General features: G+C 38.3%; 2 protein-coding genes across 2 annotated transcripts in view; one reads left to right on the forward strand and one right to left on the reverse strand.

Moving 5' to 3' along the window:
- Positions 1–9,730: 9,730 nt before the first annotated feature.
- On the forward strand, positions 9,731–16,292 carry qrich1 (glutamine-rich 1; the record flags this gene model as incomplete). The annotated part of the gene is made up of 12 exons (XM_079241570.1): positions 9,731–9,862; positions 10,540–10,799; positions 12,024–12,098; positions 13,428–13,562; positions 13,645–14,448; positions 14,738–14,897; positions 15,073–15,227; positions 15,305–15,419; positions 15,490–15,598; positions 15,682–15,833; positions 15,921–16,011; positions 16,103–16,292. Exons 2-12 carry the CDS (start codon positions 10,551–10,553, stop codon positions 16,290–16,292), a joined length of 2,235 nt encoding a protein of 744 aa, XP_079097696.1. The 5' UTR covers positions 9,731–9,862; positions 10,540–10,550.
- A 960-nt stretch (positions 16,293–17,252) lies between these two features.
- The window catches only part of rpusd4 (RNA pseudouridine synthase D4), a gene marked incomplete at its 3' end in the record, with an annotated part of 7,227 nt that continues 1,239 nt past the window's right edge, over positions 17,253–23,240 (reverse strand). The window contains exons 2-6 of the mRNA XM_079241573.1: positions 20,052–20,259; positions 19,871–19,964; positions 19,202–19,352; positions 19,010–19,107; positions 17,253–17,462 (exon numbers count right to left, since the gene is read on the reverse strand). Of these exons, the coding sequence (XP_079097699.1) occupies positions 17,253–17,462; positions 19,010–19,107; positions 19,202–19,352; positions 19,871–19,964; positions 20,052–20,259 (761 nt within the window). The remainder of the gene's footprint in view (positions 17,463–19,009; positions 19,108–19,201; positions 19,353–19,870; positions 19,965–20,051; positions 20,260–23,240) is intronic.

Genomic DNA, 23,240 nt, shown 5'->3' on the forward strand with positions numbered 1-23,240 from the left:
TGATGGCAGTGTACCAGGACAAGACATGGTCATCGGTGTACCCCAAAAATTTAGTGGCAGGACATAATCATCATCCTGCAGGAGGAAACAGGTGAGGTATATGCTCAGCATACTATGTGCATTGATAAATAAGAAGCATGAACGTCAACCTTACCTGCTTGTTAACATTGCAGCCCTGATAATTTGCAGCATACTGTACATTTCTCCGGTTCCTCTTGGTAGAGAAACCACACGTAGAGGGCATCTGAGACAGAGGAGTAAGCGGTTCCTCACCTGTTTGACATTCAAGTATGGGGTTTAAAGATTAAAAACTTTGCATTATGAGCAAACATCCTCAAATCCTACCAAAGAACCTACCATTATCCACAAGAAAATGTGGAGCTCTGATGTGATTGACTGTCAGAGTCATTTGCTCGTTGCTGCATTCCACTGATGGATCCAGTTGTTTCAGTTTTGCAGCTAAAACATTCTGAAACACTAAGACACAAGCACGTCACCTGGTGAATCAAGAGTCCCAAACCAAGTGGATGACCACCAAAACGTCTCAAATTCTGTCTATTATATATTTAAAAAAAAAAAAAAAGAAAATATGTTGGCATCTTTATTTTATACTAGGTTGTGCCTTCATTTGTTAATCTACTTGGCACTTTTCACTTTGACCATAAGCAGGTGAACTGTTTCATCATAAAAATAGGTACATACAATGTCTGAACATTTCTGCTTACATTTGCTTAATCACAAACATGCATGCCAAAGCCTTTATAGTGTAACATTAGGTGACTTAACCCCTTAAAGTTCACTTCACATTAAGGAACAAAAATTCCTTTACATTTAGAAAAAAAATAAGAATGAAAGTGTTTAGAAAATTATTGCTAAAATAGTTTAATCGTCAAAACGTGAAAAAGCACTACCATTTTAAAAAAAAAAAAAAAAAAAAATTGAGCATTACATATCCAACCCAAGATGTAGAGACTACTCAAGCAGGGTTATTCCCACATTCAAAAATAAAATTTAGTCACTGAAGATTTAGCTCAACCAAGGTCAGAGTAGGACCATTAAGGGGTCCAATAATTAAACATTTAGGCTGCAATTGTTTGCAGTTCATCATTATTGATGGATCAATGAATATCAGCAATGGCAGAAAAACTGGCACCAAAGTTTTAACAGTAATTTTTTTTTTGGGGGGGGGGGGGGGGGGGGGGGGGGGGGTATGCATGCAGTTTTTATCTGTGGATGCTCAAATGATTGACACAATCCAGCAGCTCAAAATACAGCCTTGAAGGCCTGAAGAGTGAAGTGCCAGCCTGAGGTTCTTTATTCTCCAGACAGCTACGTTGTTTGACGCAGTTGGATTTCTTTGGCCATGCTGGGTGATGTGCATTATGTTTCATCTGATGAATAAGTATTTGAATATCCAGACTTAAAAAGACAGACGCTACTTTCATTTAACTCTTCTAAAGTGGAAGCAACAACCCAAAAAAGGAAAACTTGGCACTACACAACAAAAGACCTCGTTTACCTTCATGGTATTGCACATGAGACGTGGTACTCTAAAATATATGTAGGATGCAAGCATCTTCACACAAACTTACCGTCAGTCGAATTTAAGTCAGCTCGTTGGTCAAATTTGACAGTGAGAGAACCGCGTCGTTTCAGGACCGCAGGTTCAAGTTTCAAGCCAGATACGACGTCACTGAGATGATGGCGGCCGTGCACTGAAGGCCTCCGCGCATCGGCCTCATCAGCTTGTCCATCACAGAGTTTAAAGGTCGTTAGAGTCACCATCACTGCTAAACACGACAAACAAATCTTCCAAGACATCACACCTCTGTGATTGAACCAGCGGTGTGCTTTTGAAAAGTTCAGCTTGTTGCCAAGACCGCCACGGCGTGGAGCAGTCGTTCATATAGGCTACTGAGGTAAGTTAATTGACTAATCAATCACCGCCACGTCACAACCCACCTGCGGGTGAAAAGGCGGATGATGATGATGATGATGATGATGATGCCGTGTCTGAGATGCTAAATGTAACCTGACAGATACGGAAATAAACTTTGAAAATATAGAGGAAGTAATATATATATATATATATATATATATATATATATATATATATATATATATATATATATATATATATATATATATATATATATATATATATATCTGTTAAGGGAAGAGAGAAGAGAGTATGTTTCAGTCTTAAAAGGCAAGGAAAGATGGGATATGTCATTGCCATTTTTGTTTGGGAAGAAAACATTAAGCTTGCAGGGTACTGCTTTATTAGCAGGGTTTTTCATTGTAAAACAGAAGATGAAGAGGTGTATCAGCGTTTCATCCTTGTCATCATAAAAAGAGCAAAGAGTGTTTAAGTCTGGTTTTTTATACTGATTTTTTTTTCCATAGATATACCTTTCTTTTTGCTAAAGAAAAAAAAGACCGATCTCATATAGTGTTTGTTTCAAACACTCATATGATGTTTGTCCAGTTGGACAGTTTTTTTATAAACTGATTTTATCTTTGGTGTTTTTATTGCTTCGTCTAAAGAAAAGATAAATTGTTTGTCTTTATTTTATTAGTTGTTTTTTTAAGTAATTTAATATTTTGGTTTCTTTGCAGTTGTGTTTGTTATATAGATTCATCAATAGTTTTTCTGTTAAGTTAGATGCTTTTTTTCATCCTTAATTAATTGGTTTATATTGTGACATTCAATGAATGGATGAGAAAAAGGAGCCACTTGTCCAAAGAAAAACTGAAAGACTTTTCAGAAAATCTGGAGAACTACTGCTTGTTAATAAGAAAACCTGGAAGTAGCTTATTATAAAGAAATGAGTGTCAGCACGTTTTCACAACACCATATAGAATTTCAGAGAATAGGATTGGTGGGATTTGTAATTTATATAAAGCTTATTTATTTAGAAATAATACAATATGAACAGTGAACATGTAGAGTTTCAAATATTAATTCTGACATAAATAGCATTGGCATATAGAGAAAAATATTATTCACATATTAATCAAATCTATTAATATGAAATGTTGATATTATAGACAAAACAATTAAATATGCTGTTTATAATTTGCTCATAATGTCCATTCACTTGTTTAAAAACATATAACATAAAAATATGCCAGAAAAATCAATAAGTAGAATCACTTTCTACAAAGTGTATACAGCATGTTAAATCAGTTACAATATTTCACTGATAATGACTACAATAGGGGTTCCCATGCTGAATATATGCAATTTTTACCCTTTAAGTCAACAGTATAACCACAGAACATGAACTATTTCAGACAGATGACCTTGTGTCCAGACTGCATGTTCATAAAGACTCAGTTCATAAAGACTAGATTATTTTAGGATGGGATGCTCCTGATTTGAAGTACAGCTCAAAGGTCTGTGATGTCATCATCTGACCAGTCATGCTGATTCATTACTGCTAAAGATTCTTCTCCTTTTTGTGCAGCAGATGGAGACCCATTGTATCCATTACAATCAGGTGTAGCACTTACTGACTGTACTGACTCTGTGGCCTGGAATTGGTCAAGAGATGGAGATATAGACTCTGTATCCGGCATCCACCCATAGCTGACATAAGCTGGAAGGAATGTTGTTGGACGACTGTCTCCATCTATATTCATTGTTTGAGTCCAAGAGGGAGGTGGAGGTGTGAACAGACCTCCTGCTACAAGCTGCCCGTGATAAAGGGCATTGTCAATGCTGCGCCTGAGGTTAATAGGAGATGGGGGCCGCATGTCAAATTCTATAAGTGAAAGAACACATTCTCGCTCACTGACTTTTTGCCACAGTAATGCAGCCTGAGAGTCAGAGCTGCTGCTGCTTGAAGGATCAGGGTTATACTCTGGCTTTATAGTAACTGGTTCATTATTATGCAGAGACATTGCATTGTTGCTGATGCCTGCTCTAGACAGCTGATACTTTGTCCAGTTGTTTGGTATCAGGTCTTCCCAGGATTTCTCAGATTTTTTCAATGGGCCTATCTGCATGGTGTCCATGACTTTACACCACATGTCCTTTTTTTCCATGTCGCTCCTCTCTTCACCTTTACCTTGCTCGCGATTACCTCTTGCATGACTCCTAGATGGCATCCAGAAAATCCAAGACCCAAGGAAAAGTAGGGAGAATCCCCATGCTAACTCGAGAATTCTGGCCCAAAACTGACTGAGCCACCAGCCCCAACCAAAAACTCTCCAGTTTCCCAGTAACCCATAAAGCCAAAGAAGACTATACACATGAAGGCTACAACACAACCCCCCAAGGAAAGCACATACTGCTATTACTCGCTTTCCAAGCCTTTCTGTCCTCTGTGAAGGAGCACACTGTGGTATAGAGGAACTGAGGAAGGGATGAAGATGGGAAAGGGACTTTGTAAGGATTCCCAAGCAAAAGGGGATGCCCCAGCAGAGGGAGAGGGTCTGCAGCAAAAGAGGGAGAGCAGGGGACAAAGTAGAAGAGTATAAATCTGTCACAAGTAGTGTAGTACAGTGGGACATGCCAACCCATCCAACCACCCATGGGCGCTGCAGCTTTGATGGGAATAGAAATAACTTTAACCCTCTGAGGGTGAATAAAGTGAGGACAACTTGTGACCACAGAAGAAGGTGCATAGGAACGTTATGTAGAGCAGCCAATGTGGCATGAGGTAGGATCTGGCGGGTGCCATAAGGATCGAGAAGAAGAAGTGCAGTTCGTAAAGCGCCAGCCATAATTAGCAGAGTATTTGACAAGGTCAGGGCATCACACAGGGGATGAGGAAGAGTGCATGCTCCAGCCATTCCCAAAACTGCCAGGGCTGCCATGATTGAAAAAAGACTGGCAGATCCAAAGACGTGCAGCTCCCATGCAAATGCCAGCGTTCGCCTCATGTCATCCCAGAGTAGAGTGGTGCCATTGAAGTTTGTAAAAACAGTGCAGTGTGTCGCCCCAAACATGCAGGGATCTCCAGGTCTTGCCAGGTTGTGATTTGTCATGAAGGTAAACACGCTGGTTTGAACTGGCAGTTGAACATTGTCCCCACCTTAAAGAAAGAGACAAGTTAATGTAATTGATTTAATAAAAAAATATATGTAGATATATATATATATATATATATATATATATATATATATATATATATATATATATATATATATATATATATATATATATATATATATATATTTATGTATATATATTTATATATGTATACATGTATATAGTGTATATACATATATAATTATCAAAAGGCTATATTGTATATGTATGCATTTGCTATAAAAGAATGAATTTCAATAAACTATATACAAATATATTTTATTTCTATTTGTTGGTTCCAGATCAGTACAATAATTCAGAGATGTCTTACAAGCCTATTTCATTTTAACTGGAGGAACATTGTGTCGGTTTAATTGGAGTTAAATACCTCAAGCTTACTCACCAGTCAAAGTATCATATGTCACTGTAGATGCATGACTCTCTTCCACATGTTTCTCCACTTTTGTGTGGCTGCCTTTCAGGAGAGCTTCCTGTGAAGCCACAGTGGACTGAGAGAGTGCTGTAATTGAAGCATCAGCTTTGTCAGCCTCTTGTTTGTGAGTATCTGAGTGCTGCACAGGAAGTACTGGTCTTGTAGCTAACGTGATTTCAGTCCCAGAATGGTTGGCATTACTGACTGGCTGAGGCTCCTCTGAGATGGTAATCTCGTTGTTGAGTTGTGGTGAGGCTACACTGCCAGCACTATGTCCGCTGCCCTCCACAGAGCTGTCTGAATAAAAACTTACTTCACTGCCTGCACTTTCCACACTGTGAATATTTCTGCCTGTGCTTTGAGGTGGCTCCACTGAACCTGAAATATCTAGTGAATATGAAGCTTGAAGAACGCTTCCAAGTGAGCAGACAGACAGAGTTAGAGTAACAAATAGTAAAGATGAGTTCCCCATTTTTAAAACTGAAATCCAAGACCTGTGGACAAGAAAGAGAAAAAGAGCTGAAATTTGTTTCCAATTTTTTAGGAACATTTTTGAATTTATTGCACTTTTGTCAATCTATTTCTCAGCCTACTAAGACAAAAACAATTGACCAAAGTGTTGCACAGATTGAAGAATAAGGGCAAAACTAAAAAAGTAAAACCCTTCATAAACAAGCACAAAATAAATAGTAGATGCCAAAACAATATCTGATTTCAATTTCAAATAAAAAAAAAATTCTTTTCAATACGTTTTTGAAAGTGTAGCAGGTGGTGAAATCCTGATCTCAGAAGTCAGGCTGCTTCACATTTTAGGTGTCATCAAAACCTGCAGAAGCCTTCTGCAGGTTTTTATACAAGGTTTTAACCCTGTCCAAAACCAAGAATATTAAAGCAATTAAAGTTTTTTTTTTCCCTTGCAATTGCTAGTGGTAAATTTAAAAAAAGAAAGAACTAAACTTTCTCTTGCCATGCGTCACATGTGGTGAAAAAAATAAGCCTTACAATTAATCTAAAACTTCAGATCAGCAGTTAACTTCATTTCAAACACAAAGAGAGAACATTGGTACTAGTAGATTTTGAAGTTGCTGCTAAAGGCTTTCAATTGCAAAAGCATATGTAAAGGCAAAAATGAATAGTATATGCACAAAAACTGTGAAGTTATATCAGCAAGGTGGTTTTCAATTGTATTTTCATTGTATACCAATTTGGAAAACTATAAAAAATGTTGATAGAAGGATTTTAAAGGTTAGGTTGGGTTTAAGTATCTCTCAGACTCTCAAATGATCTTGTGTTTCAATCCTGTAATTCCATGTCTAATCCAAAGGGTTCGCACGCCCCACAACATCTGCGGAGGGTTTATCCAAGCAGCAAACACAACACAGCAAAAGGCAAAACATAGAGCAAGTTAGACTGATTTGTCTGTGGCCTTTAGATAAAAAATATCAAGCTTCCATTTGCATTTTATGCAAATAACAGATTATATAAATATTAAACATAGCTCATCACAATAATGACTAATATAAAACAATAATCTTTCATTATACATTTATTTTGGTGTTTTTTTATGTAACCTGACTTCTAAATGCAACATTAAGGATGATGTGGGATTACTGCAAAGTTGTCACAGTTTTTTTTTTTTTAATCATGTTCACTGTTCCTCTCTAGGTCATTGTTCTGTGTAGCCTCCTGGTTGAATGCATCCAAAAACAATGCGATACTAATAGCTAATACAACTCAGCAGTTTCCATTTAGTAATATAAAAATCCCAAACTCTATTAAGTTATTAAAAGAACAAAATGCATAACCGTATTTATTTGTAAAGACCATTTATGATAAAATCTTGAGAAACACAATGCTAGATTAAACCAGATAACAGCTCTGAGGTACCTGTTGATGCATATGCTCTTCTTCCTCCTTCAGTTTGTCATTAGTTGCACCCCATCTCTACAACTGTCGTCCAAGTATCTCATTTCTAACATGCTACACACTGAACAAAGCAGGTTTACAAGCACACTCACAGATTTCTCACCTTCAATCTGATGTCGTATTACTGCACCTGCTGGCTCGTAGTCAACCTCACATCCTGATCTCACATGATCTCAAGATCTCTGCAAAGCAACAGAAAAAAGTCAGGCCTTGAACAACAAGAAGGAAAAAGTATTTGTGGAAAAAGGAAAGCTTACAATGTTCAAATATGAAAAAGTGGGAAAAGAACAAATATTTTGCAAATAGGTTACAATTAATGACAGCCTGCAAGCCTCACCTGTCTCTGCTTTAAGGTAAATCCCTCTTTGAAAGGATTACTTTAAGATTCTTACAGTGGTGCAAAGTCACATGAAGTGATAATGTGAGGTCCGATGTCACAATCAGGCGTGGGTCTAAAAAAAATCTTGAAATGGGAGCCAAGCAGGGGCACAAACGGGGAAAATGGGTTATTCATCTCAATGACACCTTTTCTAGAAATGATCTAGATTTTAGGAAATTAATTAATTAATTACTACAATAATTAGTTGTTACAACTAAAATTATTGTATAAGGTAGTAAAGCAAACAGTCAGTGGTATATTTTCAATAAACATTTGTTGCTTAGGATGATCCTGCACATGGCTTTAATCGCTGCTGCATCTACAATTACATTTTGCTGACAATGAGAAATCACATGTTTCATCTGTGTATCTTACATATTCTTGGTTATTTAACTTAGCACAATCATCACATCAGGTGTTTTTATGACTTTTACATCCCCTTTAAAGTGTAAACAGTCTTGACCGACAAAAATTATCACCCATGTATGCAGTTGGCAAAATGCTGCTCTGAAAATGTTGCATTATGATGAAGGACAGCAGTGTTGATGTACAACAACATGCATTACACGCTACACACACTTGCACTTGGGAATCTGAGGTTTACCCAGGCATGGGTGAGTTTATATTGAATGTTAGTTCAAAGTTGATTGTTTATTCTTTTGGTAACACCTGGAGCGCAGTTGGATTGGGTGTTCTATGACCCCTGACCCACCCATCTGGTTCCAGTTAGTCCTCATAAATTGGAACAGTATATGTCATGTATAATATGAGATTAAATTAATAAATTGCTGAGCACCTCTTGGATAAATCTTGTTTTCTCTAGTGTGTGTGTGTGTGTGTAAACTATTTAATTACATACAAAATTATGCACACACTGGATTATACCATCATCATTTTCAACAGTTAGCCCTTGCACAAATAACAGGCAGTCTGTGGCGCAAGTGGGATTTAACTCTTTCCATTCCAGTATGTAAAGGACACAGCCTATTCACAGGGTGCATCTAACTTGGTCCACCTTAAGAGCAGCACGGGGCAGTTTGTTGTGAAGAGAGCAGGGGGAGGCCCTCAGCAACACATGCCTGGCTCTTTAAGGCAGACTGGGGAAATTAGACTTTGTTAAAGGTACATGCATTCAAATGTTTACCAGGCTTTGCTTCAGATGTCTTGAAAAGCACTTTAACGTAGTCTGTTTATATTTGTCTGTTTATCCATTTTGATCTATTAAGTTTGGTCTCAGTGATGTATTTTTTTAACATGGTGATTTGTTAACTTTTATTAAGTCACCTTCAAAGCTTTCCACCCAGCTGACAATCATATATGTTTGTTTATCATTGCAGGGTAAATTATTGTCTGTGTGTCTGAAAAGCTAGAAAATATAGCTGTTGTCCTTACTTTTGACTTATATTATCTGCTTTCCTTTTTTCCAGACTGATGATACAACAGTGTATAACTGAATGAATAGTCTGTTGTGATCCAGGTAAACTTTAAGAGATGTTTTAAAATAATAATAATTAGTTTCTTTCGAAGATCAAAAGTGGCATCAGATAGACATAGTTACAACTGCACTTAAACAACATAAAGTTTCTTTTCACTGTACTGGAGGACCAGATAGCTGCTGGTTTTGGTGCCTGTGTGGGAACTCCTGTTCTGCAGGCCGTAAATTGGTAGAATAGTCTGGAGAGTTGTCGAATTGTTTTCAAGGCCTGTACTTCCGTCATTTTTTATAGCTCACTGAATTAACAGTGAAGAGTTTTGTGGGGTCAGGGGTGTAATGTGTAAATGGTAGAATTACTACGTTTGGGATTTCGAGAGATGAATAAATCAGTGCTTTGCTAAGAGGTGGGGAAATTTGTGGAGCGACGGCAGCCCGGAGCTCCTTCTGAAATAAGCAGACGTCAGACTTGCTCGCTGCTGTTAAATGTTATCGCGGTCTAATCACGCCGTCGTTTGCAGGATTTCATAGTCACTTCTAGCACTATGTAGCGACGTGAATGGCATCCTAGTAGTAGCTGTTAGACGTTTATCGGCTTTTTTAGTTTTAAACACCGTGCCTTGGCGGAAAGGAGAGGATTTCGTTTTATTTAAGGTAGCGTGACATGATCCAGAGCTAGCTAAACTGCTAATGTTAGCGCAGTGACTAGCTAGCGCCGTGTTATTGACATGAATACAGTGCCCGATATTTGTTTTGGGTCTTAACTGTGTTGTTCAATTGTACAATTTACAACAGCAAATTTGGTTGTATTGCATGGTGTTACATACTGCGACTCGTTATAGCTCAATCTACTAACTATATGAGCTGTGACAAAACAGCCCCTTGCTAACAGTACAAAGCTAGCATGCTAACAATTAGCCGTATTGTAAATATTGATTTATAGACAAGCAACACATAAAATAATACTGGGTTTTTTTCATCCCATTGTAGAAAAGCTCTCTAAACTTTCAAATTTAAGTTGTGCGATGCATATAGACTTAGCTATGAACAAACGTGTTCATAAAGTCACTTAAAAAGTTGAATGGGGCGTATTAGCTTAAATTCAAAACCACTTTATTATGAAAGCTCAAATGTATTCTCAGCATTAATAAAACGGTATAAATTATTTAAATTACGTCTCTGTTGAGTTTAAAATAGCATCTTTTATTGTAACTTTTGAGTAAGTGAAGGAGCTGCTTCATGTTAACCAGAATAATCCTTGTTAAAGATGCCTATATTTAAAGTGCAATGAATGCTATCACATGTTTAAAAGAACATGGTTATTATTCCAGGTCCAGTGACGATGAATGAGCAGGAGGGTGGGGTGGTCTCCTTTGATGAATATGTGCGGCAAAAGGCCCGCACTGTGCCTCAGCACAGGATGAAGGAGTTCCTGGAGTCTCTAGCCAAGGGCCCAGAGGTGCTGCAGGAGTTCAGCCAGCAGGGAGGGGCAGCCACCACTACAGCCATGGTGTATCAGCAGCAGGATGCCAACTGCGTCTACACAGACAGCACAGAGGTGGCTGGTTCTCTTCTAGAGCTAGCTTGTCCAGTAAGGCACTTTTTATATTAATATAATGGATGTTATATTGTCACTAAAGAAGATGACTGTTATTGCAACATGTTGCTTTCTGCCATACGTTTTAAAACAGATATAGCATTTATAGTTGAACTTCAATCCCATACAGTTTATTTCTGTTTCTTTCCTTTTTATTTGTGAAAAGCCCTCTGAAAGAATGGTCAAAAAGCTGTCAGCTTCTATGTTATCTGAATTACCGTCATACTTCTACAAGTCAGCAGATCAGGCATAACTATTATGTAGAGATCTTTGTTGGTAACTTGTATACAGCCTGAATGATAATGGCCCATCTGTCCATTTGTTGAATGATATGAAAACCTTTTATATTTTCTCTCAGAACATGCAGAGAAAGAGGCATGACAAAATCAGAGATGTTTATAACAGTTTGTCCATCAAAGTGGTACACACACCATTGTTGACAATAGTATCAACAATGGTGCTTTGCTTCTGCCTATTTTGTTTTTGTTTTACTTGATTTTTTTTTTTAAATGGACAAACTGATTGTGATTAATATAAACAAAACAAAATTGACTAACTAACTAGTGTGTACCTCAGCGGTAGAGCAGATGGCTGCTCAGAGTCAAGCAGTGCGTTTTTATTCAGTTCCTAGAAAGAAAATTAATGACTGTCATTTTACTTATCTGTTTAACTGATAATTTGCATACACATGGCCTTTATATAATTAATGATAAAATAATTTGGTCCTATAAATGGTGTGCTTGATAGGCTCAATTTGTTAAGGGCAACAGCATGCACTGTTGTAAAATTTTTAAAAAGCAGGGAGACTGCTGTAGGGAGTAAGGATTATGTCTTTCTCTCTGTCCCTCAAGTCCCAATGTGTTCTAGTTGGCCACTTCTCACGTTTTTTTTATAACAATGTGTTGAATCAATATGGAAATGCTGCCTTTAAGTTCAGACAGTTTGTTTTTTGAAGACAATTTCTTTTTGATTTCCCACCAGGTACCCATTTCCCACCAGATGCATATCAAATTTTTCACCTGGCCTTCATGTCAACTTATGTTTATTTGTTTTTTAGGATGCATAGTCTTGAAATTCATATATTCCTTTAAAGCATTTATTACATTTCTTACTAAATGTGTGTTTCTTTTAATGCTATTATATAACAAGTGCTCAGTGATGATCCTTAGATAATATCTCTGGCAGCCCTACCTAATATTTACAAATGTTTTATGACAGGTGCAGGTAACCTCAACAGAGATTTCACCCCAAATGTCTGTGCATCAGGGGTCCGAGCAGCCACTTCAGGTGCAGGTATGTTTCCATACTTATGTATTTTAAAAAAAAACTTTATGACAAATGATAGTTGTCACAATCCAGAATCATCATGATTGCCCACTGTCAAGAGGGAAAAAATGTGTGTGTGAGTTAAGTAGTGAAATGAGTGATTATCAACCTGTTTTCCGGGAGGTCATCTTCCTGAAGACTCTGTAGTGCTGAATGAGAGAATAACCTCTTTTGTATACATCCATCTATTTTTTTAAACCACCTTAATCCAGGATCCTTCTTGTTTTGAGGAGACAATACTAACCACCACACAACAACCAAAGCTGGATTTATACTGGCGCAGCATCTACATACAGTGGTGGCGCTGCTGATGCCAGTGAAATGTGCTCTAGCATTTGAGTGTAGGGTTATGAAATTGTGTAGTAACTTGTCTTCTTCACCACACATATTCAGCAAGATGCTCTAGAAATCTGGAAACATGTAATCACAAACTAACCAATCACAAGAGAGTACTTCCACATAACCGCACTGCAAGCAAGCAGAAAGCGGGTCTGGAGCACCTGGTGGTCAAGTCTCTGTGATCCTAGAGTATATGGCGATGGTGCCGTAACTGACTTTACACAGACGCCACAGGAGTATAAATATAGTCTCTTCAAAGTATTATTTGCCACTGCCTGCTGTTAAATATGCAGTTGAATTGAGCTGCCATTATAGACCTGGTTATGATATTGGACCACTGTTACTTGTCCCTTTGTGCATGGGGTGGTAGTCGAGTTCTTCACAGAAGGATATGCAACACTGGATTTTGTGAAAAGATGTTCAAGGCACACATTTTTTTTCTTTCAATTCTGTACTTCAGTTTATGCATTAAAACCATCATCATACTGCATCAATACGGTTTGATTCACCATTCACTTTTTGATCTCAGAGTGAACGTGTCTACAAGGTAAATAGTTTTGATTGAAAACTCACTAGAAAGCTCTGTTACTCCAGCTTAGCCTGGAGGACTCTGACTGGGCAAGGAATTCGAAAAAAAAATTTCCCACCTTTATTTTGTTTTTGTTTTTTTCTCCTCACTGCACTTTAGTTATGCAGACCAAACCACCTAAACCATGCATAGTTACAGCAACTGCTTGCTTGCAGCAGAAGAGGCAGTGATAAATGACACGCTGTGGAATATTCTCCCACACATCACTTCTTTTTTTGTTTTTTGAACAATACGTTTGCTTTCACACTGACGACGGAGTACACCAAACAAAAAAAAAGTGCAACTATTTCAAAAAGATCAAAGCACAAGTAATGTCTTGGTATCACTGCTGGTGAACTTCCATATTTCAATCTTCCTATGTGTTTAAGGTGCAGATCCAGGAACAGCCAGGCCAAACAGTTGGCCAAGTTCTTCAGGTGGTCTCCCCTCAGCAGAACCTGCAGGGAATCTCAACAGCCCAGCTGGTCCAGCCAGGAGAGCTCACAGAGGAGCAGCAGCAGCAGGTTTGAGATTCATGTCAGTCATTCAGCAAGTTTACCCATGAAGTGCCTTGTTCTTGTTTTCTAACTTTGCTACTTTTAACAGATTCAGGCTCAGTTGGTCGCAGCTGTTGCTGGAGGACAACAAATCCAGTTGACAAGTGGTGAGCAAATCCAATTACAAGGAACCCAGCATATTCAGCTGCCAGGTGGGCAGCAAATTCAACTTCAGGCAGGCCAACAGATTCAGCTACAAGATGGTCAACAAATTCAGATCCAGACCATTGAGGCCATGGCTCCTTCACAGCAACAGGACTCTCCCAGGGAAACTGAGAGAAGGCCTGGCACTGCTGCAACTGTTCTTCAACCAGCTAAGAAACGTAAGGTGGATGTACCGCTTGCTGTTTCCTATGCTGTTCCACAGGGCCAGCAGGTGGCTACAGTTCTGGCCATCCCTCAAGGGCAACAGCAAAGTTATGTGTCCCTACGATCAGATTTGCTCACAGTTGACAGCGCTCAACTGTATAGCACTACAGGAACAATCACAGGTCCCACGGGTGAGACTTGGACCATCCCTGTGTACTCCACTCCACAGCAGCAGGGTGTAACTCACATTGCTATACCACAGGAAACCTACAGCACCGTGCAGGTTACTACCACCAATGGCAAGGACAAAATGTCCCCCACTTCTGCAGCAAGGTCTGCAGATGTGGTAGCCTCTACTGCGACACAGGAGGAAATAGTACAGACCCTGTTCCCAGCACAGTTCATGAATGGAAACATCCACATCCCTGTGGCAGTGCAGACTGTAGGAGGAACTTACAACACTACACAGTCCGTACACATATGGGACCCAAATCAACAGCAGAGTCAAGATGGAGAAGGACAAGAGCAGCAGCTCCACCTACAGGTTAGAAAAGACGTCATTTACAAGAATACTTGTGACTGGAACTGAATCTGTCCAATGTTTTTTTTTTTCCCTCTTTCTCTACTGATTGATCATCATCATTGATCATCTTAAAACCTATCTGCAAAGCCAACTGTCTAGTAGTTTGAACTGTTATAAAAAACCACAAAAATCACCTGCAAATTAACATTGCATATTTAAACTATATTTTCACCATGTCATTGTTGAGATGCATTTATCTGACTTGTTTCTCTACTGGAAAGCAAATGTAAACATTTTTTTTTTTCAACAGGGCCAAGTGGAGGCAGAGGCTGATGCTGAACCGCCTGCAGAAATTCTGGTTCCTGTGTCGCTGAAACCAGAGGAAGGTCTGGAGGTGTGGCGCCTTTGGGCGAGCCGAAAAAATGCTGAACTGATCAAGCAGGCCAACACAAAGCTTGCACCTATAGGGCGTGAGTAAACTTGTGTAAATATTTGTTTGGTGTCCTCTTACAGAAATTATTGAAAGCCATTAAACGTCACCTTCACTTGGTTTACTGATGTTGTTTGGCTCTAAATTAGAAAAAAAATTCACTTAACACTACTTAAAATAACGGGGACTTGTCTCATTTCTCTGATTGAACTCAGGTCGTCAACCCCTGCGCTTTCAAGAAGACCTTGTGTCGAGTGCAGTAGCTGAACTAAACTTGGGTCTTTCCCTGATGACTCTGGAGGCACAAGGCCCAGATGGGGAACAGTTTGCACCCGATGTTCTATATTATGTGTTCTTGTGTATACAGAAGGTAAGCATCACCCCTTTGAGGCACAAAGATCCCAACAAACTGTCTCAAATTACTAATAAATGGTTTTCTTCTTACAGTATCTGTCTGATAATGGCCGTGTAGACGACATTTTCTCTGATCCATATTACACCCGTTTTTGTGAAAGTTTACACAAAATCCTGTATGACTGGAAAGCCAGTGTTCACCCTTTAGGTAGGTAGAATCTCAGTGACATCTCAGGTGTTTTATGGAAAGAAGGGCTGATGGTTTGTTTTCGTCTTAGGTTATGTCATTCCAAGTCACGTGACCGAGGAGATGCTGTGGGAGTGTAAACAGCTTGGTGCACATTCACCGGCCACATTGCTCACAACTTTAATGTATTTCAACACTAAGTGAGTAACCACCACTGACCTGAGTTTGTCCTTTTTTCATGCAGATTTTAGATGAAGCTAAATGGGATTAAATATTTTTCCAGGTATTTCCGCCTGATAACACCTGAGCAACACATGAAAGTGGCTTTCTCAAAGGTGTTGAGACACACAAGGAAGAACCCTGTTAATGCCAAGGACAAAGCAACCAGTATTCGCCTTCTCAGAGTACAAGGCCAGCACAGTGCTGGACAGAAAGGTACTCCATTATATTACATTCATGCTGAAGTCTCATAATGCGTTTTAATTTTGTTTTTTAAGACCTTTTCTGCAACATCTCTTTCAGGAACCGATGACATGTACGAAGAACAGATTGAAGACCCTGAGAATCCCCTTCGTTGTCCCATTAAACTTTATGACTTTTACCTATTCAAATGGTCAGTGGGTCATGGTTTCCAAAATCCCAGTGAAATGGATGGTGATTAGCTGTTTTCACTCCAAAAATACAACTCTCTTCTTTTTTTCCAGTCCTCAAAGTGTCAAAGGACGTAACGACGCCTACTACATGACTCCAGAGCCTGTTGTGGCACCAAACAGCCCAATGTGGTACTCTTCACAGCCCCTCACAAATCAACAAGTGGAACACATGCTGGCTCGCATCATCGTGGTCAGAGAGATCCAGGAGATCATCGGCGCCGGTCCAGAGAACGCGAGCTAGAAAGAGGACTGACAGGACTCTGATTGTTGACTATGCAGTATCCATCCTGTCTCTATAGACCTCAATAGCTAATAGCCACTTAATAAAATGGGACAACCTCTGAAACAATCATTTTCTCCAGAGATTATCATGATTGCACTCGCTCGTTTTGGATTTTTCTCAGCTGATTGGGTGGACACCTCTTTGTAAGGCATCAGCTCTGTAAACTTTGAACCTGCAGCTGTGTGAGGTTCGAGTCTCATCAATACTCCTGAGCAGAGGTGCTACGTTTGGTACACGTCTTATCGGCAGAGTCATTCAATCTTTAACAACTTGCTCTCATGTCTTACTTCTTTTCAAGGTCTCGTGATGGATTAAAGTTCCACAGATAAACACAGGGACCACTGCTCAGTTTTTATATGAAAACTACAAGATGGATAATGTATTAATTTGTTTAAAACTGAAAACTTGTGCCTGTCTTTCTTTTTTTCTTAAACATAATTTAGGTTTGTGAGTCACCAAGTTGAAGTTCATTATTCTCAAGATCAAGTGCTACAAACTAAACATTTTGGAGATGGGGAAGATTTTTCTTTCCTCAAGTTAGATTGAAATGCCCCTCAAGTATTTTTTGCCAATTTATATTCATGTATGTGTGTACAGTAGGTTATTAAATAAGAAATGAAAATGGAAGCATCTTTGCAACGAGTCATGTTAAACAGGGCAGAAAATAAAAACTGTGCCATGTCAGAATCACAACACATTAAAATCACATGAATGATTCACTTTACTATAAAAACATTGACCGGCTCCACATTTGTCTTTTCCACAAAGAGATTCATGTGCTTTATAATCTTCCAAATCACTGCTGCTATAACCCAGCTTTTGAGCAAGTTCCCATTTAATTTAAATGGTGGTTTTCTTTCTGTAGCAGTCAATTATTGCACAACGAAGGGCCACAACTTGTACATATTTTTTTTTAAATTACAGAGATTTATCATCTTTGTTGTTTGGAAATGTTAAATGCAGAAGATTCAGCGTTTGCATGAAATACTTTGGCAGCGGACAGGACACACTGATGTCAGCTTGGCTCAGTCCTGGTAGCATCAGCTCTCTTGCATGTACATGAAGAGGAAGATACCGGGTCTTGCTCTGCTCCAGCCTGAGTTTTTTCAGCAGGTGTTCTGGTAATTTCTGTGGACCAAAAAAATTATTCATTAGTATAACTACTAGTAATTACTTACTAGTTATCAAATACTCGGAAAATGAACCATTTAGCACGGTCCCAAAATTTTAGGGAATTTTTTGGGATTTGAAGTTGCTGACGAGTAACAAAAGAAAAGGACATGACCGCTAATGTGTGTAGCAAAACCACTAAAATGACAATGCACCTTGGGAATATAAAGTCAAAGATGCTGATTGACCCCCTGATCACAGTGAAGGTTAATAGTAGGGTCCCACCAAATTATCAAAGCCAAAATTGTACCAAGCAACATGGGATGCATTTAGTAGTGGGAATAAAAAAAATCTGCACACTTGGGGAAATTTCTGGATTCTGTAGACATTAGAGATAGCAACTAAATTAACTCAAGTTGTTAGTTTTTAATTTGCAGCAAGAAAAGATGTGAAACAATAAGTCAGGACTGAAAGTTAAATTAACAGGACTGTAGCAACATTTCTGAAGACAGTTTGTGTAAAAAGTACCAGCCAGATGTGGTTTATGCCTATATGTCCTTCACTAACCTAAATCGGTTGTGTCATTAAGTCAAGCTTCTTTCAGCGGAGACTTCATTAAAAAAAATAAAGCAGTATCTCCCCCGATGTCATTTTGAAAGAGCAATTCATGCTTTTGTCACAACACGACTAGACTTCTGTAACTCACTTTTCATCGGGATGGACCAGGGTTCTGTCCAGCGCTTGCAGAATGTGGCAGCCCGCCTTTTAACAAAAACCAAGCGATGGGAGCACATTACTCCTGTACTGGCCTCCCATCACTGGCTCCCAGTGACTTTTAGAGTCCAACTTAAGATTTTATTAATTGTTTTAGAATTTTATGGCCCCGCCTTATTTAACAGAGCTTCTACTGCCCTGCTCCGTCAAGAGCCTGAAGTTCTGCAGATCAGCTCCTGTTGGCAGTGCCTAAAACCAGACACTACTAGAATGAGCTTCTCAGTGGCAGCTCCCAGACTGTGGAACAACCTTCCACTCTCTGTTAGGGCCTCAAGCTCCCTAGAGTAGTTTAAGTCCAGCTTGAAAGTCCATTTCTTCTCCCTGGCATTTAAAACTTAGCTAGTAGGATATCTTGGCTACTTTTATTTTTATTGTTATTTTTATTTAAATGTTTACTGACTTCATTTTTTTTTCTCTTACTTGAGTTTTATTATTGTTTATAACGGTTTTATTGTGTTTTACCTGTTGTCCTCATAGTATTTTCTTTAAAACAAAAGATATATTTTTTATTGCCATCTTTGGTATGCATACTTTCAACTTGATTTTAATTTTGTTCAGCACTTTGGTCAACGGAAGTTGTGTTAAATGTGCCATATAAATAAAATTTGAATTGAATTGAATTGAAACTAACCTCACAGATCAGAGTTTTGTCATGTACGTCTTTTTTTTAAACTGTCATTACTTTAGTATAATAGTATAGCTAATAATTTTCAACTATGGGGCAGTTATGAGCAATAATTGCCTCATTTGCCCCCCCATGTTACCTGTTATACATTGAAAATACATTTTACCTGTGGTGCCAGTTTGCTCCAGTGAGAATACTTATGGTCTCCTAGAATAGGACACGCCAGAGCGAATGCCATGTGAACCCTAATCTGGTGCTTCACCTCTGCAGAAATAAGAATTGAGAATTCATGTCCATAAGTAAAGCATATCATGATGATATTTATTGCACTGTTTTCCAAAACAAAGTGTCATTTCACCAGTTAAAGGCTGGAGCTCTATGAGGCTGCAGCCACTGCTGCTGTCCAGTACTCTGTACTTGGTCACTGCAGGGTGGGCCTGACGATGGCGTTGGACTTTGGTTATTCCATCACCGGTGTCATTAACTTTAAATTGCGGACTCAGAGCCATCTGAAATAAAAGTAGTTATGAGACTGCAGACATATGTACACTGGCAAGAATCCTTCATCTCACTGATCATTATCTAGTAATCTACATTAGACTATTGCCGGGGTGGGCAACTCCGCTCCTCCTCGAGAGCCGCAGTCCTGCATGTGTTAGTAGTTTCCCTGCTGCAACACACCTGACTCAAATCAATGGGTGATTAGCAGACTTGTGCAGTTTGATGTCAATCTCTGCACAAGTCTGCTATTTAAGTCTGATGTGCATCAGGTGTGTTGCAGCAGGGAAACTCCCAACACTTGCAGGACTGCGGCCCTCAAGGAGCAGAGTTGGCCACCCCTGGACTACTGTAAATACCTAAGCAAGCAGATGATATGATGTGATTAACAACAAAAAATGTACAATTTTTGCATTTCTGAGAGTAAAACAAAAGTGTTTCAATATTTTATTAAACCAATGATCAAATCTGCAATGAATTCTCATTTAATGAAGTAGTTGTTATAGTACTGAAACCACAAAGGAAGCACCTTGAAGTGGGGCTGAGAACCTGTAACCTCTCTTTCTATGATGGGAATATCAATCAGTCCTTCAGATGGTACAGGGACACCAACCGCAACAACCCTGAACAACAGAAGCGGTCAAGCTGTAAGACATCAGCGCACTAGCAAATGACAGCAGGTAACATGAAAATACACTCTTTCATCTCACCAGTATTTCCTCTGCACTTGGTTATGTTTATGCAGGGCGAGCATTTGCTCTACTACTTCTGCGCTCCTGGCTAACAGAAGAGTTCCTGTTGAATCCTTCTCCAGACTGAAGCATGGAAGCAGCTGAGAGTTGGAGTTTACCTTCATCTCATCAATAATTTTGGAGAGAACAGGAAGCACAGAGGAGATAGATCTAACATTGGAGTCCCCTGAAAGACGACACAAAAGCAAAAGTGCATTTCATTAACTTCAGATATTCAACCTTCATCATAATAAATAGGGATGGGGAAATCGAATAAAAAAATTTTTTTTTTTAAAAATCAAATATCGAGATTTGTTTCTTCACAATTTTAAAATCGATTTTTTTTTTTTGTTAAAAATAGATTTTTTTTCCAAACAAATAAAAATAATCTATTATAAATTTAGTAATTTTTTATTGTTTTTATTGATCTGTGTTGTTTTTTCCTAATTGAAATCAAGAAAAATGACTAGCAAAAACAGTTTTGTACATTTTTTTGTTTTTGTTTTTAGTTTACATAAATCAGCCATATCGAGTAATCGTGGGAATTGCAATTTAAATTGAAACGGCACCCAGTTTCAATTTAAATTGAAACTGGGTGCGGGATGAAAGCATATCGTCACAGCCCTAATAATAAATAATACTTAATATTGTAACATTCACTACCATTCAAGCTGTTTGGTGTACTGATTTTACAGAGCTACACTGTAATACATGAATGTCTTGGCAATAAGTTCGGAGCATACTGGCCAATATGCGCACAGAAACACAGAGCTCTTCATTAAAACCTGCGCAGCTGCTTTTTCATACAGTTATCAAGATGCAGAAACTACTGAGGCTGAAACTACTTTAAAGCCCTGATTTTAATCCAGTTTCAGTTAATTCACATTTAACAAAATGAAAATGTAATCTCACCTGGGAGGTTTTTACCCCGGCATGGTTAGTTAGTGAGTCTAACATGCTTGTTTGAGTGTTTCTGAAACTGCTTATCTAAAATTTTTGGCACAACTGTCTTTTCAATTTACTGAGAACGATGATGAGAAAAAAAAAAAAAAGAGACTACAGCAGTTTTGTAAACTGCAACTCCTGGCAACTGAAGTGGATGTAGAAGTCTTCATAATGTATCACCTAAAAAAGTGTTTGAATTGAGGTTTTAATAGGCTGTTCAGTTAGTTTATGTCAGTCAGCAGCAAATTATGAGACTTGTTTTGAAGTTTCCGTAAGCCATAAATCTTGTACTGTAAACATTTGATCTTTATATTGTCAGAAAGGAGGGAATAATGCCATCAGAGTAAATTATGGCATCTTTAGAGTGCTGTTTTTCATGCAGTTACAATGACAGACTGCTTGCTTGCCGGCCGATCCAGGCCAGGTGCACACATTCTCACTGCAACTAAGAACTGGACTCTGGTGGACAAGTTTTTTTTTTTTTAATTGGGTTTCATGCCACATTTTTTTATATTATAATCTGAAAGCACTCTCCATTTATGATATAATGATGCCACCAAGCCTGAAAATATCAATTTATCAAAAAAATAAATCATTCAATTCATTCAAGTTGTCAAGTGACCTCATCTTAGGGTCAGACAATGTTGCCAAACATTGATGAACTGAAGCTCAAGACATTTAATTTGATTTGATAAATGTTTAGTTAAAGCCTGAATGTCTAGCAATGTCCTTATTTTGAATTAAAATAAAAACAAGGTTATTGTGTTTAGTCCTGAGAGCCTCAGAGATGCTTCATTGATCATATTGTCACACACTGATCATACTATGTATGGCACAATGGTGGCTCCAGTGCAACCATGAGAAATTCCAGAGTAATGTATGACCAGGACTTGTCTTGTAATTTACATAATAAACAGGTTTCCCAGGTAACACTCAAAATCCGAAACGTCTTGCTCCAAAGCTATGCTGAAAAAGTGGTTCGTGCATTATTATGTCTAGACTGGACAACTGTGATACAAACGTATCAAAGCAACTCACTTTGATTTTTTTCAGCTGATCAAAACACTGCTTCCAGAGTGCTGACTGCTATTCCCAAAAGTAATCACATTTCTTCTACTTTAGCTTCCCATCACTGGTTTCTTGCAGAACAAAATTTAAAATTCTTTTAATAACACAAAGCCTTTAATGGCCAGGCGCCATCTTATTTGAAAGATCTTGTTGTTCAGAAACTCCCTAACAGAGATCATCATTCCCCGAATGCTGGCCAACTACTCTTTCCCAGAATGTGGAACTTGAACAGTCGGAGCTTTTAGTGTTTAGACTCTTCTCCAGTCAAACCAGTCCCAGCTTTGAAATGAAATGCTGACACCTTCATTGTTTTTCAGACAAATCTGAAAACCGTTTTCAAAAATTATTAATTCACTTTTTTTTTCTTTTGTTTTCAACCACATTTGATTTCATTGCAGCCTGTTTATTTTTTTTTTCAATGTTTTGTTTTGTTTGTTTTTACTTTATGCTTTTGTTACTATTTAATATTACTGTTGTTCTGGAAACTGCTTTTATAAAAGTGTTATTGTTGATCTTTTTTGTTTTTGTAAAGCCTTTTGTGTTAAATTTAGATTAGAATAATGCTATATATAGATATATAAAAAAAAAAAGTCTTGTTAAGTTTCCCCCTGATCATCTATCTCCTTGGCACAAAATTAAGGAAATGTGTGTTTGGTGCTTTACTTCTTTGTAACAATAGTTCTTGAGACCAATCTTACACTGTTAAACATGTTCATTTCCCTTTTAAATGGCACATTTTTAAGAAAAATGCATTTGAGGGATGAGTAGCAGAGTTGAGTATGCAGCTTTTCCACACATTGATCCTACAATCCAAATGATTGCTGTGCCATGGTCCTTGCTCATAGTTACGGGCAATCGGATGCCAATCAGGCTTGACTTTTGGCACCAACATGAGTCAATATCAGAATAAACTGTTTGACGTGGGCAGAGAAAATTTAACAAGCCCATAGCAGCAACAGGGCTGTTAACCCTACGAATTCATTTTCTTACAAATGTCACACTATTTTAGAGAGGATTTAACTAGATAGACACACAACAGTGTGAGATTTATAATCCAGAAGTATTATTACAATTTAATAATCCACCAAACACAAAATTCTTGACTAACGAGATACCCCCCCCCCCCAAAAAAAATTATTATATATATGTATATAT

Source organism: Telmatherina bonti (assembly GCF_933228915.1).
Source record: "Telmatherina bonti genome assembly, chromosome: 6".
Lineage (NCBI taxonomy): Eukaryota > Metazoa > Chordata > Actinopteri > Atheriniformes > Telmatherinidae > Telmatherina > Telmatherina bonti.